Source organism: Choristoneura fumiferana, chromosome 23 (assembly GCF_025370935.1).
Source record: "Choristoneura fumiferana chromosome 23, NRCan_CFum_1, whole genome shotgun sequence".
In the NCBI taxonomy this organism is placed as follows: domain Eukaryota; kingdom Metazoa; phylum Arthropoda; class Insecta; order Lepidoptera; family Tortricidae; genus Choristoneura; species Choristoneura fumiferana.
Genome location: NC_133494.1, coordinates 11,410,834 through 11,426,535, shown reverse-complemented (window position 1 = coordinate 11,426,535; position 15,702 = coordinate 11,410,834). Strand labels below are relative to the sequence as shown.

The 15,702-nt window shown below is 37.9% G+C and overlaps 3 protein-coding genes across 3 annotated transcripts; 2 read left to right on the top strand and 1 right to left on the bottom strand.

Moving 5' to 3' along the window:
• Positions 1–32: 32 nt before the first annotated feature.
• On the top strand, positions 33–4,601 carry LOC141440752 (protein brunelleschi-like). The gene is made up of 4 exons (XM_074105299.1): positions 33–57; positions 615–809; positions 2,760–2,967; positions 4,303–4,601. The coding sequence occupies exons 2-4, from the start codon at positions 617–619 to the stop codon at positions 4,532–4,534; spliced, it is 633 nt and encodes a 210-aa protein (XP_073961400.1). The 5' UTR covers positions 33–57; positions 615–616; the 3' UTR covers positions 4,535–4,601.
• A 4,070-nt stretch (positions 4,602–8,671) lies between these two features.
• Positions 8,672–9,925, top strand: LOC141440750 (uncharacterized). Its single transcript, XM_074105297.1, has 3 exons — positions 8,672–8,857; positions 9,186–9,390; positions 9,485–9,925. The coding sequence occupies exons 1-3, from the start codon at positions 8,781–8,783 to the stop codon at positions 9,887–9,889; spliced, it is 687 nt and encodes a 228-aa protein (XP_073961398.1). The 5' UTR covers positions 8,672–8,780; the 3' UTR covers positions 9,890–9,925.
• Positions 9,926–10,096: 171 nt separating this feature from the next.
• Positions 10,097–12,789, bottom strand: LOC141440696 (ATP-dependent DNA helicase PIF1-like). The gene is made up of 3 exons (XM_074105235.1): positions 11,905–12,789; positions 11,670–11,833; positions 10,097–11,580 (listed from the first exon to the last, which is right to left on the bottom strand). Exons 1-3 carry the CDS (start codon positions 12,659–12,661, stop codon positions 10,585–10,587), a joined length of 1,917 nt encoding a protein of 638 aa, XP_073961336.1. The 5' UTR covers positions 12,662–12,789; the 3' UTR covers positions 10,097–10,584.
• Positions 12,790–15,702: the final 2,913 nt, after the last annotated feature.

The following is a 15,702-nucleotide window of genomic DNA, read 5'->3' as shown; positions in this document are numbered from 1 at the left end:
GCCCGTCCCCCTGCCACGGTGCCCCTTTCCGTGCGCCCGCCTCCCGACAGGAGGAAGGTAGGAATCTTTTGGCTGACATCATTTCCTTTATCAACAAACTAGCTGTCGTCTGTCGTGTGAGCTTAAAGATTTTTATAAAAAGGTGAATGAAAGGACTTACGACTAAAAGCTGCATCAGTAACAGAGGTGACCACAATAAAAAGTAGAACTACAATTTTTCAAGAACTGCTTTAAAAATCTAATAGTTACGAAGATCGTGTCACTCTCGTTTAATTTGTTCTCTGTTGGTGTGACACTATTTACCGGCCCGGATAATACCGACCCGATTTTCCTGTACATACAAACTCATGTCAAACTGTGTGGTAAATAATGTCACTCCCCTATTGTATACCGTTGCGTTCCGAGGGGAAGGGCTACTTACCTACGTATAAAACATTTTCTGTCTGTGTTCAAATTAATCTAGAGCTGTTGCCACGGCTATATCTATTCCTTTTTCACACACAACAGGACCCCTTTCAGCCAGTGCTTTTCTACTCTACTGCTGGCCAAAGTCCCCCTTCTAGTGTTACTTATCTGGGGGCTTCCACCTATTTATTCTCACAAATATTTACCAGAAATGGAAAACAAATCGATAAGTACGGGGACGTCGACGAACAGCCTGGAGCTGATGTGTTCGGAGCACATCACTAACAACGTCGCGCTGAGCTGGAGGCTGATGCAGTCCGACATTAGCGGCAAGGCGTCCGTCAAGGGCATTACCCTGTCGCAAGCTATGATGGACATCGTTCGCATGTCGCCTTTGAACTGGGGTAAGTTTGTCGATGATTTACATCTACATAGAGCGCCATAATATGATGGTGTCCCTTAACCGTGAGAGTATCTTTAAAATACTCTCACCGTTATTGTGTATGATTATTCTATGTTTATATTATCAACGTAAGATAATAATACAAATAACTGTAAGTGGAAGTAAGTAGGGGGTCCCCAAATATATTATAAACCGAAGGGGGTTGCGTAATGAAAAAGTTTGACACACTAAATACATGATGGTATACGTTATGCCTATCCAATTTATTAAATGTGTAAACAAACCGATTTCATCAAAATTCTTGTACCCACTGTCCCACTGGATCGAATCTATTGATTTATCTATAATTAGTGTCTTTAAACTAGATGTCTAATGACTTTTCACAAAAATTCACTTGATTTCGATTTCAATGTTTATTTTTCATTTGAAAAATCTTCGTCAGAATCTTGACGTTATTTCTTGATTGAAATTAAAACGAAACATGTGTATAATCTGTAATAGCATAGACTAGCGTAGAGATGGTGGAAAATTGGTCATTTTAAAAATCGATTAATACTCGATTGAATAAGCGATTATTATTTATTTACCTTAAAATTAAAAAATAGTTAGTGCTTTTATTATTGAATAAACAGTCTTTGGCATTAAATCAAGTATTGTAAATAATAAAATAGACAAAAAATACGTTGATCTATTAAATTAATAAATAATCGATTTACTGAACAGATTAATTATTCTGCAATAGGTTCTAGGTTTTCACATCACTAAATGTCTATAGTTGGATTAATGGCGTCTTTCTTTACGCTTGTTATAAATTGGATTGGAATACAATATAAGTGCAAATGCAAATTTTTACAAGTATAAACTGATTTCGTAAAAACTGTATCATTATGGGTATAGTCGGTTTTGTTAAAACTTTTTTATGCCAATTCACTCCTATCGTAGCGTATTCACTCGTATCGTATAAAACAGTTTTTGAGATGTTGATAAGCTTGTATACCAAAATATAATTCGAATGACAATATCAGGGACAATCTGTTTGCTAAAAGTTTCTGAAACGGACTGACTTTTTCACGTCAAGCACGTAAGTTTTTGCTCGAATAGCACTTTGACGATCAACAGTCATAATGTAACCATCAAGCGAACATTGTTAATGGTTAAATGGCTATGGTTCAAGCAAAAATCAGGTATAATATAATCTCCGCAAAATATCGATAGTAAATTGTAAATAAGGCGAACTTTTTATTCAAACTCTTTATTACTCGTAGTCAAAATACCACAAACAAGACTTATGACGCTAAACGCACGAGTAATATTTACCTCGACGTTTCGACCATATTGCAGTGGCCGTGGTCACGAGTAGACTCCTCTTAAAACTCTAGAGGTGAGACGTATTTACTGGAATAGGTTTTGGCTTGGACGCGTGAGTACGCGTTCCCGCCCGCGATTCTTTTAGCGTACGAGTATTTAGGAGTACGGCGGCTGACAACGTTCCGCCAACTTGAAAACAAGCATTTAAGTACACTTTTTAACTGAAAATTTTATAAAACTTGCTGACAGTCCTAAGCCTGTACAAAGTATGAAGGAAAGTTTTTAGTCGGTATTTAATATAAGTTAAATTTAAAAAATATGAATTGTGAAAACTGAACTGTGACGTGGAATTCAGTAGTTCGACATTCGTTAAACTACTAAAACTAGTATGGTGTATATGCAATCACGGGAGCGCATTTACGGGAATCATTTTGTTTACGCAATGAGTCAATTGAGTTAAGTACTCGTAGATACTCGTGGACCTAGTCTTTGGATCTAGTCTTTTTGTGGACGCGTACTCGCAAGACTCAGTCCGCGTTTTGCCTAGTACGTCTCACCTCTATCAAACTCAAACTGCTTGACCACCTCAGGACCTCTTTATACCACGTGCCTATTGTATCTAAAACACTCTATACTTTTGCAGAGGTGAGCGTAAATTCACAATGCATCAAGCCACAAGAAGAGTACAGCTGCACGGCAGGCGAGTGCCTCTCGCTCGGCGTGGCGGTGTGGAACCATCTGAGCCGGCCGCTGCGCCGTCTCTGCCTTTCCGTACAGTTCTACCAAGACTATAACAACGGCGTACTTAGCTACAAGCTGGATAATCGTGTCGCCACTGCTGGCAATAACAAGTGAGTACAAAATAAACTTCGACATCATCATCCCAGCCTATATACGTCCCACTGATGGGCACAAGCCTCTCAGAATGAGAAGATTAATAAATAAAAAAAATAAAAGATTTACCCCCTGTTTCACCATACGGATAAATGTGATATCGTCTCTGTTTGTTTTGTTCGAATGGAGACGGAGACGGCATCACATTTATCCATCAAATAGTTGGTGAAACAGCCCCTTATTCAAGAGTTAGTTTACATGTCAATTTATAAGAGCGATATTATAATAAAACTATAGACCTTTGAAACAGTCAACGAATCAGCTTATGCTCGACTTAAGTATCTGGGCTAAGGGGCGCTGTTTTCACGTAGTGTATTTTTAATACAACGTTAAAATATGACCGTCTTCAAATTTAAAGGCTGAATGGGCATCTACGTAATAGCAAGCATGCTCCCTCTTGGACTATATCTTCGTCTTCCATAAGGCATGATTGTTGCAAATACCTCAAAGCGAGCCAAAAGACCTCGCGACTAACGCGAGCTTGGTGTTTACATTCGCGCTCTCGCTTCATTCGAGTTTGAACCTTGTGCTGCGCAGGTTTTAAGCTCAAAGACACCTGAACTGGCCACGAGAGTGTAAGCAGGAAGCATTTACCATCGATCACGCGCCGAGATACGAGACGAGGCACGAGGCGAGAGTGTAAATGCCGCATGACAGTGAAAATTAAGGTGCGGCCACATATTGCAGCGATAAATGTGGTCACGTGGCCCCATTTTGAAGGTGATTTTGAATTTCCTGCGACTCAAAAAAGTAGCGTCTTGTCATGGCTTCTTTGCAGGAATGATCTTGGCCTTGGAAGCTGATTTCTTAATCTCATTTAGTAGCAGTTGTGGCAGTGCTACAAATAAAATAAATTGGAGTGAGTGAATGAAAAACGTAAATAACAGTGTTTTTTGCCAAAATTGAAGAGGTTTTTTTTCCCAGCGATAATGCTCATCATTTTCAGCTCTATCGCTATATGTCACGTGACCAGATTTGACACTGCAAACGAGCGTCGAGCGGTTTCATGTGGCCGCGCCCTTTGACCTCATGGAAAATGCTAGTTACGCGGTATTGCACTATCACCGCTGATATATTTCCATAGAAAATCGTTGCCATATTCAGGCATTTTACGTCAAAAATGTTGCAGTTACGTAAAGATTGGTGCCCTCATTTCATTTTCATTGTTATATATCGGAATATAAATGAAAATCGTATTAGTGACAAGATCGTGGAACTCAATTATCACCACAATTTTGCATTATGTAAATAAAACTAAATAAACTTTCAATTTATACATTACCTACTTTCAGAGTTCTACTTACTACACTGCCGGAATCAGCCAAAGCTTACCACGAATGCACTGTCGTGTTTTTGACGCCCGGGGAATACAAGATTGACATCCAGTGCTCTACGACTGAGCCAGTGTTAGATGACCCCGCTCCGCTGAGGGACTCTGACCAGCAGTCACTGATTCAGGGTTGCGCGGAAGTCAGTCACACTTGGCGGTTCATACCACCCGTCGCTATCAGTGTAAGCGATTAGTTGTTAGGCGCAAATATCTATTGATCGTTATTTATTGTATATTGGATTGATGTTTATTATGTTTATCGGAGGCTCATTATTAAAATATATTTTTCATTATTTACAAAATTTGTTTAATTTAATTGACTACCATCTGTTTAGCTAAGTATTACTGGCTCTATTACTTCAATGCAAAAGAAACCTTCGTCCAATGAGGGCTATCGCGTATGAATTCGCCACTAGAGGCGCTAGTGTAGCGTGAGGTTTTCCGAAATGTCAAATCTCATAGTTTTTGGGTGAGCTACGCGGGTTTATTTATAATTTGAATAAATTTGTGAATATTTTGCAATATCTGAAATTAATTAAGTATAGCAAATATGCATTCTGGGGCAATGTATATCTGTGTTTTGTCTTTCGGAAACCTTTGTCCTCCCTTTTTTCCGAACAAAACGGGGACTATGCAACACTGTGGCATGCTCGATATTTTTATGGCACGGTTTTAAGGTGTATTAAATATGATTTTAATCTAAACTTTGTTTTCACGCCCGTAATAACAGACTTGAAAGCCATACCTGTGGCCATATTAAAAACCTCACGCTACAGTGCGCCTTCTAGTGAGACAAAAAACGATAGCCCTCATTGTGTTAAGGTTCAGTGAGGGTTTTCACAGAGAAGAAATATCGCTAGATGGCGTTAGTAACGTGAGGTCCGTTTGACGTTTGCTCGTGATTGGTTAAAAAACACTATGAGCCAATCGCAAGAAAAGGTCAAATAGACCTCACGGTACTAACGCCATCTAGCGATGTTTCGCCTCTGTGAAAACCCTCTTAGGCATTGCATTGAGGGTTTTCACAGAGGCGAAATATCGCTAGGTGGCGTTAGTATCGTAAGGTCCGTTTGGCGTTTGACGTTTGCTTGCGATTGGCTCATTTAGTTATTTAACCAATCACGGAGCAAACGAAACCCTTTATGCGCTCGCGATTTTTTGCCTCTGTGAAAACATGAAAAACCCTCATTTTTAGGGTTTCGTACCCAAAAGGTGCCAACGGAACCCTATTACTGAGATTATTGTCGTGTCCGTCCAGGCAATTCTTGAGCCGTAATAGCTAGAGTATTAAACGGATTATGCTTGCGAGTCCGTTTAAAGTTAAGGGCGAAGAAACGTGTTTCATGATTGCTAGACTGCCAGTGACCAATGTTGTTAATGTTTAACTAATATTAGAAAGTGCTATTTTTCTCATAATAATGGTAAATAATTGTGAGCATTAAGACTAAATAAAATTTATGATACACAAACCTCACACTTCACAAAAGCCAACTTCAATAAAGCACTCACAGCCGCTGTTTTTAATGTTTTTTACATAAAAAAATGGCCGTTATAATTCATACTATTATAAGTAACACTATTTATTTACAAGGTCAAAATTTAAAATCAGGTTAAGATTTATTCGCTAATTCATAATGAGTACCTACGCGCCGTCGGCCGAATTACCGCGTTCAGTCTTTTTTTTTTTTCTGCCGCGGCGCATGGCAAGAGTATAAAGCGCTATTCAGCCTCCGATAGGGCGACAGCGACAGTGATATGTTTTTATTAACTTGTAATGTAATGTAACTACTTTGTTTGTTCTGGTATTTTCTACTTAAATTTGAAGTGGATATCTTCAACCGATTGAGCTGAAATTTTGCATGCATGTTTTAACGATTAAAAATATTAATGACGTAGAGCTGATATGATGATGAAGTTAGATGTTGACTATAGGAACTCTGTAATAAAACGACACGACCGCATCGATTTTGGTGTCATTTAATTCGTCTTGACGACTACCTACTTTGGTAACCAGGGGCAAAAAGTACCGCCCAGCAAAAAAGCTTGTAAGTATTCGATTTTTCACAAATTATTACTGATATTTGTTTTAAAACATTTTACGGAGGTGCGAAACCCTTTATGCGCTCGCACTTTTTGAGAAAAAAATATTATCTGTCTACAGCCATAGACAAGCTAGCTAGATTTGCTTGCAATTCGAGAATGCAACCGACATCCCTTAGATATATGTTTGTTTGTAAGTGTAGTCTGTATGTGTATATGTAGATGTGCTTTTGTTGCATTTTAATTTTTCTGAGCCACCTGCTGTGAACTAGTCCTTCCTTCTTTCTGTAGAAAGGTTGCCTGGAAGAGATCGCTCTTAAGCGATAAGGCCGCCTATTGCTTACCTTGTAATTTTCTCTGTGTACCTGTTCTCTGTACCGCTTACTATTTCTGGTGTGCAATAAAGAGTAATTGTATTGTATTGTATTGTAGTCTATGACTCTATGACTGACTGTCATTAGTGTCATTTACCTAAATCAGGGGTGTCAACTTTGGGATATTACCCTTAAATTTAGGGGGGAACTAAGAAGCATGGGATTTTTTTAGGGGCATAGTTTAGTTTATTTATTCATTCAATACATCATTACATTCCATTATAATTTACATAAATGTCAGTTATAAGAATTTGTATTATTTATTTATTTGTATTATTTGTATATTTAGGAATTTTTCCATACCATGTTTGTGTGATATTGGAAACTAAATTATTACTAAAAATAGAACTTTCTCGATACCGCAGTGTATCCCACTCTCTATAGCTCACTCATAAGTGGGACTGAGAAAGAAATACTCGACCGAAAACGTTCCTATTTACGTTACTGTGATTTGTAAAGCGATTGAATAATCTTTTGCGGCTTTCACGACATATTTTGATTTTTGGGTCTGTGGCGTGGCTGTTGTGTGACTAAGTGTTGTGTTGGCAAAATCAAATTGATCCTAAATAATGTATCGCTGTAAACATTAAAGGAATTGGGACAATTTGTTTTATTTTATACATAGGTGTTTTTTCCAAAAAAAAAATAGTTTTAGGGGGTTTTAACTTAAGCTGTAGGGGTAAAAAAAAATTGGAGTTGGTAGCCCTGACCTAAATTACCAACAGGGCTACTACGAAACTCGAAGTTCGTATCGTACCATCCCTCTTGCTCTCGTATTAAACAGTATAAGTGTCAGAGGGACCGCACGACACGAACGTCGAGTTTCGTAGTATCCTAGTAGTAGCCCTGCCCTGCAGAATACCAATATATTGTATTCCGATCCAATGAGGGCTATCGCGAATGAATTCGCCGCTAGAGGCGCTAGTGTAGCGTGAGGTCTCCGAAATTTCAAATCTCATAGTTTTTGGGTGAGCTACGCGGGTTTATTTATAATTAGAATAATTTGGTGAATATTTTGCAATATCTGAAATTAATTATGGCAATTATGCGTTACGGGGCTATGAATGTCTGTGTTTTGAGACAGTTTTGTCTTTCGGAAACTTTTGTCCTCCTTTTTTTCCGAACAAAACGGGGACTATGCAACACTGTGGTTGCTCGATATTTTTATGGTACGGTTTTAAGGTGTATTAAATATGATTTTAATCTAAACTTTGTTTTCACGCCCGTAATAACAGACTTCGAAAGCCATACTTAAAAACCTCACGCAACAGTGCGCCATCTAGTGAGACAAAAAACGATAGCCCTCATTCATGACAAGCGTAAACAAAGACGCCATTAACCCGACTATAAACATTTAGTGATGTGAAAACTTAGAACATAATTAATCTGTTCAGTATATAGATTATTTATTAATTGAATAGATCAACGTATTTTTGTCTATTTTATTGTTTACAATACTTGATTTAATTCCAAAGACTGTTTATTCAATTATAAAAGCAGTAACTTTTTTAATTTTAAGGAAAGTAAATAAAAATCGCTTATTCATCCGCGCATTAATCGATTTTTAAAATGTCAAATTTTCCACCATCTCTACGCTAGTCTGTGCTACGACAGAAACTGTTTAGTTTCAATAAAGAACTACATAGGTACTTATACTCTTTGATCAAGAAATAACGTCAGATTTTGACCTCTATAGGTACTAATACTCTTTGATTTTGACGAAGATTTTTCAAATGAAAAATAAATATTGAAATAAAGTGAATTTTGGTGAAAAAAGTGATTAGACATCTAGTTAAAAAAGACTAATTATTGATAACTGTGTTATTGATTCGATCCAGTGGGTGTTATAAATAACGTATACATACCACTAACCACCTCACTGTCTGTCATGCTATGCTCATGTCAAACCAAATTAAGTTTTGAATTTGATTAACGACGTTGTTGATCTGCTATTTCGTCGAGAGGAAACGAATTTCAGTTTATACCTAGGGGCATCAGAAGTATTAATTTTGTAGATTTCCCAGTCATGGCTCCTGCTCACTGTGTTATAAAAGGCTGTAAAACATCCATCTTCAACAAAGCTCCTGGCGTTTCTTTTCATCCGTAAGTAAATAATAATTAATTATATTATTACTAGCTTTTGCGTGCGTGGAAATCGGTTATCTCGCAACCTCGGAAACTGTGCATTTTTCCGGGATAAAAAGTAACCTATGTCACTCAGACAAACTATCTCTATGCCAAAAATCACGTCGATCCGTCGCTCCGTTTCGACATTAAAGACGGACAAACATACACACTTTCGCATTTATAATATTAGTATGGATTAGTACGCTAATCAAATTGCAGCGTCGGTTTAATTTTTTTGAGTAGAATGTAGTTGGGTGCTTAAGACTTTTAATATTAAAAACATAACCTCTTGCTTTGTTTTTAGATGCCCCACTTCAATTGAGATGAGAAACCGATGGCTTCATGTTTTGAAGAATAGATGCGCTATTTTGGACTGGTCTAAAAGCAGAATTTGTTCAAAACATTTCGAGAACAAATACATGGACAGTCAGAGGAGGCTCAAGCCCAATGCTGTACCTACACTATTTCCTGCTTTAGTAACAGATTCTGCATCCAAAACTATTGTTAAAGTAAGTATGGTAACTTGAATTTGACTAATGAGGGTAAAGAAATAACTAAACTAATAAAAAAACATATAAAAACATGTGTATTATCCCTTTTCAGCCTTCTGATGCTGGGCGGACCAAGTTAGACAAGGCCTTTAGCAAACTGACACAAGCAGAACTGATGTCAGACATCAAGTTTACATTAGCAAGAATGAAGGAACCCATTAACTTAAATGAGTTTGTCAATGATGACTTAAAATGCAGATCTGATGCTCCAATTGAAGCCAAACTCTGGGTTCTGATCAAAAAACAAGAGTATTTGAATAATATGCTAACTGAATCTGTTCTTAAGAACAACAAACAGCTAGAAGTGATGCAGAAGAGTTTGGCTGAAACTAAATCTGGTAGGAAAGAAATGGAGCAGAACATTGAAAATTATAAATATGTTGTTAAGTGTCTCCAAGAGAAACAAGCTACTTTGGAAGAACAAATCGAGATTCTGACTGCTATTGAGTCACGGTAGTTGGTATAATAATAAAATTAAACAAATTATTTAAAATGATGTTTTTATTATGTGTCCAACCTGAATTTGTATTTAAGTTTGTGTTTCATTTGTTGCCAAAGCCAAACAAGGGCTTTACACTAGTGTACCTGAATTTGTATTTAAGTTTGTGTTTCATGGCCAAAGCCAAAACTTTACACAAGGGCTATGCTAGTAGGTAATATTTTATTCATTTTAGCTTTTGTAAATATGTATTTGTGTTCATAAAAGCAATTACTTTGATAGATTGATAGCTTGGTAGCTCTAAAAAAATGTGACTATTGATTTATTCTATTTGATGTGACTAACAACATAGCCCCAAAAATTTGCAGATGCATTGGTGGCGAGGGCATAATTCATTGCTAATTGCTTCCTAATAGATTTTTTGCCGAAACCAAAACTACAATTTAATGCTGAAACTTAACTAAATGTTTGGTCAAACACTAGTTTTTATTATATTTAAAAATGTTATTTTTCAATAAGTCTTGAATATGCATCTAAAAATCCATGATAAATATAGCATACAATTTCCTAACTATTTAAATAGATAGTATTCATCCTAGTAAATAAATAAAATTATTAGACTAATTCCGCACATTTGCTTTTCAATTATTTCTCACAAATAGCATACATATTGGTATCATTTAGTATTATCTAGTAAAAATAAAATTAAACAACTATTTCCGGCGCATTTGTTTCTCAAGAATTTCCCGCAGTTTTAATTTCTTATTTGTTTTGTCAGCTAGAGGTCTCCCTAGTGGTACAATTTCCATGTGCTGCAAGCGACGCCTGAATTTTTGATAGAATTCTAGAACACTAGAATCAGCCCACACATGCCTAGAATCAAAATCTAAAACTCTCAAAGTATCTAGACTTTGTGCTCTACTAAGCGCCACATAAGCTTGCCCAGCTTCAAAAATCTTTGATAGTGACATTTCTACACAATCTAATGTCAAGCCTTGTGATTTATGAATAGAGAAAGCCCACGCTAAGTTTAATGGAACCTGTTTCCTACACAACAATGACCCAGAAGAGTTTCTCACATACCAACGCTCAGCCCTAGCCATGTATTCTTTTTTATTCTTAAACCTTACAACAGGAAGTCCTTCCTCAAATCTGACTACCACTCCTCTTGCACCATTCACTAGACCAGAATTCACATTAATATTTTTAAGTAACATCACCTGAGCTCCCACTTTCAATATCAATTTTGCTGGAGCTATAGTTTGCATATCAAGTGTTTTACTAGCATTGTCACTATCCTGAGATGAGAAGACTTTTTCTTCTCCATCTAAATCCTGTAGCTTGGAATTGTTTATCATTTTAGAATCATTTGTGTGTGAGCATAGCCTTGTGGCTAAAATGCCATCACTTTCAATCTTTTGTCTGGCAGTGCCCAAAAGCCTATCACTTATTTCTTTTGTCACTCTACCTATTCTTATGCTATTGAGTATGGAAACAAATTCGTGATCCTTCTGTCTGTGAACTTCCTTCAACTCAAAGCATAGGTCAATGCATCTGTCCCAACATGGTGACTGGAAACAAAATCTTTTTTCTGTCTTTCCTTTGTCAACCACTGGTGGTAATTGTAAGAAGTCCCCACACAGTATGAGCTGTATTCCTCCAAATGGTTTGTCATTCCTTCGAACATGTCTGGCTACTGCTTCTAATTTCTGTAAATGAAGGACATTTAAAAAAAATCACAGCTAGTAATATACAAAATAGTATAGTATTTGCAACATAATATAACATTTTGATTTACCTCAAAGAAAGCACCATCTACCATTGAAATCTCATCAATAATCAGATGCTTACACTTTCTCCATTTTTGGGCTACCAGAGGCAGTTTTAATGCTTTATCACATAAGTGGTCTACTGTACCACTTCCATCACCTATGCCAGCAAATGCATGAAGGGTTGTTCCCCCTGAAATAATAATTAGTACAATCATCACAAATTTAAATACAGTAATCCTTTATGCTTTGTTTTTGACTTACCAACATGGCATGCTGCAACACCGGTAGAAGCAGTAGCTACTGTGACATCAGGTGGTAGAGCTGCCACAATTCTCTTAAGCAGGAAACTCTTGCCAGTTCCAGCAGATCCTGTAAAGAATATATTTTTCCCACCAAGGCAAGCTTCAAGCACTCTTTGTTGTTCTGGGTTCAATGCACTTGTTGTGGTAAGGGGTGATGGAGAATACAATTTCTTAGGGGCAGGACCTCTTGAAGCATCGTCGTGTTTCCGTTTTTTGGTCGGTGGAGAAGGCGTCGTCGTAGTTGACTTAGGAATAATTTTGCTCTTTGCGTTGTGTATGTCTGCTACTGTCACTGGACTTATTTCTTCAAAGGATTGAGCTTTTCCACTTAGCAATTTAGCTCTCATTGACTGCTTAGATGGAGTTGTGGCGGAAGATTGATCTTTTTCACCCGTCATTTTTACGAAGATAGTTCTTAGAAATGATACGAGATTCGTTGGTGGAGCGTTAGATATAAAAAGCGTGCATCCCGCATCTTGAAACTTTACGCTTGCTTTCCCTTCCGCCATAAACTTCTTGAACACGTTTATACCTTTAAGTGCCAACCTGATAGCGGCATGTTTATCACTAGAAATTTCCATAAACATTTCGCGAAATTCGTTGCGGATAAGTCGAAGCGACGCTGTTCTGTAGTTAACTTTTCTTACGATAGATCCTTGTGGAGTTGTCCATTCCACTGTTGTTGCACATGACAAAAACGATTCTCCGCCTTCCATTATAAAGAATTTAACAAAATTATAAGTTTTTAACACATGCTTTTTTTTTAAATATACAATGCAATATTGCAAGAATGCGCAAACGCAACGGAAGGCGCCATGTCAAAATCAAAATGTCAGCAGGGCTACTACGAAACTCGAAGTTCGTGTCGTGCCCGTCCCTGTGACACTTATACTATTTAACACGAGAGCGAGAGGCACGGTACGATACGAACTTCGAGTTTCGAGTTTCGTAGTAGCCCTGCAGTAAGTGTTCAGTTCTATCGTACTAGGGGCCGTAAAATTATCGTATATGGGTCAAAATTATAAAAAATTATCGTATCTATCAGGATAATGACTATAATATATTAAAAAAACATAGAAACGTAACAATAAAACCCAGACTTGAAATCAATAATTGCATTGGATTTTTTTATTTTATGTTGGAAACGCTTTATAGTTTTTTTTTGCTTGCGCGGTTTGCGTGTTTACCAGGTAAGAGCTTGCTGAAACTTGGCAAGCGTGTAAATGTAGCATAAGAATTCAGGTTCCAAGGCCAAGATCAACCCTGCAAGAAGCCATCTTGTCGCTGCTGAGGCGCTATATGAAACTCGCAAATCGAAGTTCGTATCGCACCGTTCCTTTCACTCGCGTATTAAATGACATAAGCGTCAGCGGGAATTTCGAGTTTTGCACTTCGTGGTATAGGCCCTATAGGGCTACTATAGGGCCTGCTCGACGCGGCACCTTGGCCTTGACGCTACTTTTTTGAGTCGCGGGAAATTCAAAATCATCTTCAAAACGAGGTCACGTGACCAGATTTATCGCTGCAATCAAGCGACGAGCGACTGCATGTGGCCGCACCTGGATGTCTTCTACACTACTATACTTCTATACTCCATTTATTTTAACATTTAAAACTTAACAGTACAATTTGGACAAGTTTTTAAATGAAACAAGGAAACTATTTAAAATTGTGTTAATTTCTTTGATAAAAATATAATAAATATAGTTCATAAATGTACATGTACGTATTTTTAGTCCGTTTGAGTTCGAAATACCGAGAAACGGAGTTATAGCGCGTACACACCGGCCCAACGAGCGCGAGCGCCAACGAATGGGTTTCGTTCGTTCGTTGGGCCGGTGTGTACGCGCCAATGTTACGGCCACGCTTCGGATCGCCCGTTCGCTAAGCCATCCCGCAGCGCAGGGCTACTACGAAACTCGAAACTCGAAGTTCGTGTCGTGCGATCCCAGCAGGGCTACTACGAAACTCGAAGTTCGTGTCGTGCGGTCCCTTTGACACTTATACCATTTAATACGAGAGCGAGAGGGACGGTACGACACGAACTTCGAGCTTCGAGTTTCGTAGTAGCATAATAATGTACTCTGTGGTAGTAGGCAGTAGCCCTACTGCTGTGTGTACGCGCTATTCGAATGAAGGCTACGTTTTTGTCCACCACTGTCCACTGTCGGGGCCATCAATGTCTCCACCCACATTGGAGGCTTCGGTAGATAGATCTCTCTCCAGGCAGGTGTTATATGTGCCTTGGGGCTGAAGTGCAAAGGAAGAGCGTCGGAAATTGTTTATAGCACATTATGTATTTGTGTCCGAGTTGAGAAACTAAAAACACTTGATAAAGGGGCTCCTAGACGGGCCATATTTTCACTGCAATATGTGGCCGGCAACTATTGGTGTCCCTGTCTAACATGTGAGTAAGAGATGGCCCGTCTAGGAGCCCCTTAACACCATGTCATGTAGGTAGGACTCTGTCAGAGTTTCTATATTTGCTCACTAGATGGCGCTAGGAGTAGTTACACTGGGAAGGACATGGGACATTTTTTATCCCGGAAAATTGCAGTTCCCGCGGGATAGCTATAAATAAATTCCTCGCAGACAGGGTCGCAGGGAAGGGAACAGCAAGTGATATTAGGTTGACATTTATAGAATAAAGAAAATTGCGTTTTTTTAGTATTATTAAAAGTAGCAAAAACAATCTGAACAGCCAAGCGTTCATGAATGTTTACAGAAGTTAAAAAATACACGATCTCAGAACAAATATTTTATAATACGAAATATCTGCCGGTATCTTAATATTTATTATTCATTACATTTTAAATAAAAAAAATATTATCATAAATATTTATGGGACACTACACCAATTGACCTAGTCCCAAGCTAAGCAAAGGTCACTATGGATACTAGGCACCGGATAAACATACTTATATACAGATAAATACATACTTACTTACATATTAAACATCCAAGACCCGAGAACAAACATTCGTATTATTCATACCACAGACTAATAACAGATACTACGTGATTCATACAAATATCTGCCCCGGCCGGGAATCGAACCCGGGACCTCAAGCTTCGTAATCAGGTTCTCTAACCACTTGGCCATCTGGTCGGTAAAATCAATTCCAAAAACGCAATTAAAAACTCTTATTGACTAATATTAGTACGGTTAAGGACTTTCATTCATGAGCCACCCCACCATGGAACCAATCCTAATGAAATGACTTTGCTTTGAAATGGTTCCATGATGACTCCTTGTCCTTGACCGCACAAAAAAACTGTTAAAAAATTCACAGGTACCTATCTGTGTAAAAATCTTAAAACTAACGCCATCTAACGAAATTTCATTTGCCTTGTACTGCGGAAACTGCGGATGCCATTTAGAGATAAATAGCGTAATAATTTTCCGATGGATGGGGCTAGTAGTATTACGTAACGTGTGCTATCGTTTCGCTACCTAAGATTGCATATATTATTATAGAGGTATAGTACAGTATTAAACAGTTTCACTACGTAAAATTTTTTATTAGCTATTCTCATGAATTCCAGTGGGACTGGCCAGATAAATAAATAGAAATCAGCGCTGCTGGTGTTTAACGCCTCAGCATAATGCTGAGTCGGCGACCGTTTCGTTTTGAGGGGGACACAAAATTGTGTATTAAGTGTTAGTGCTATTTTCATGTGTTTTCATGTAAGTATCTTTTTTTTAGTTTATTTGTGTAAATTTTATTGTATTTGTGTGTCTACCGTATTAGTGAAT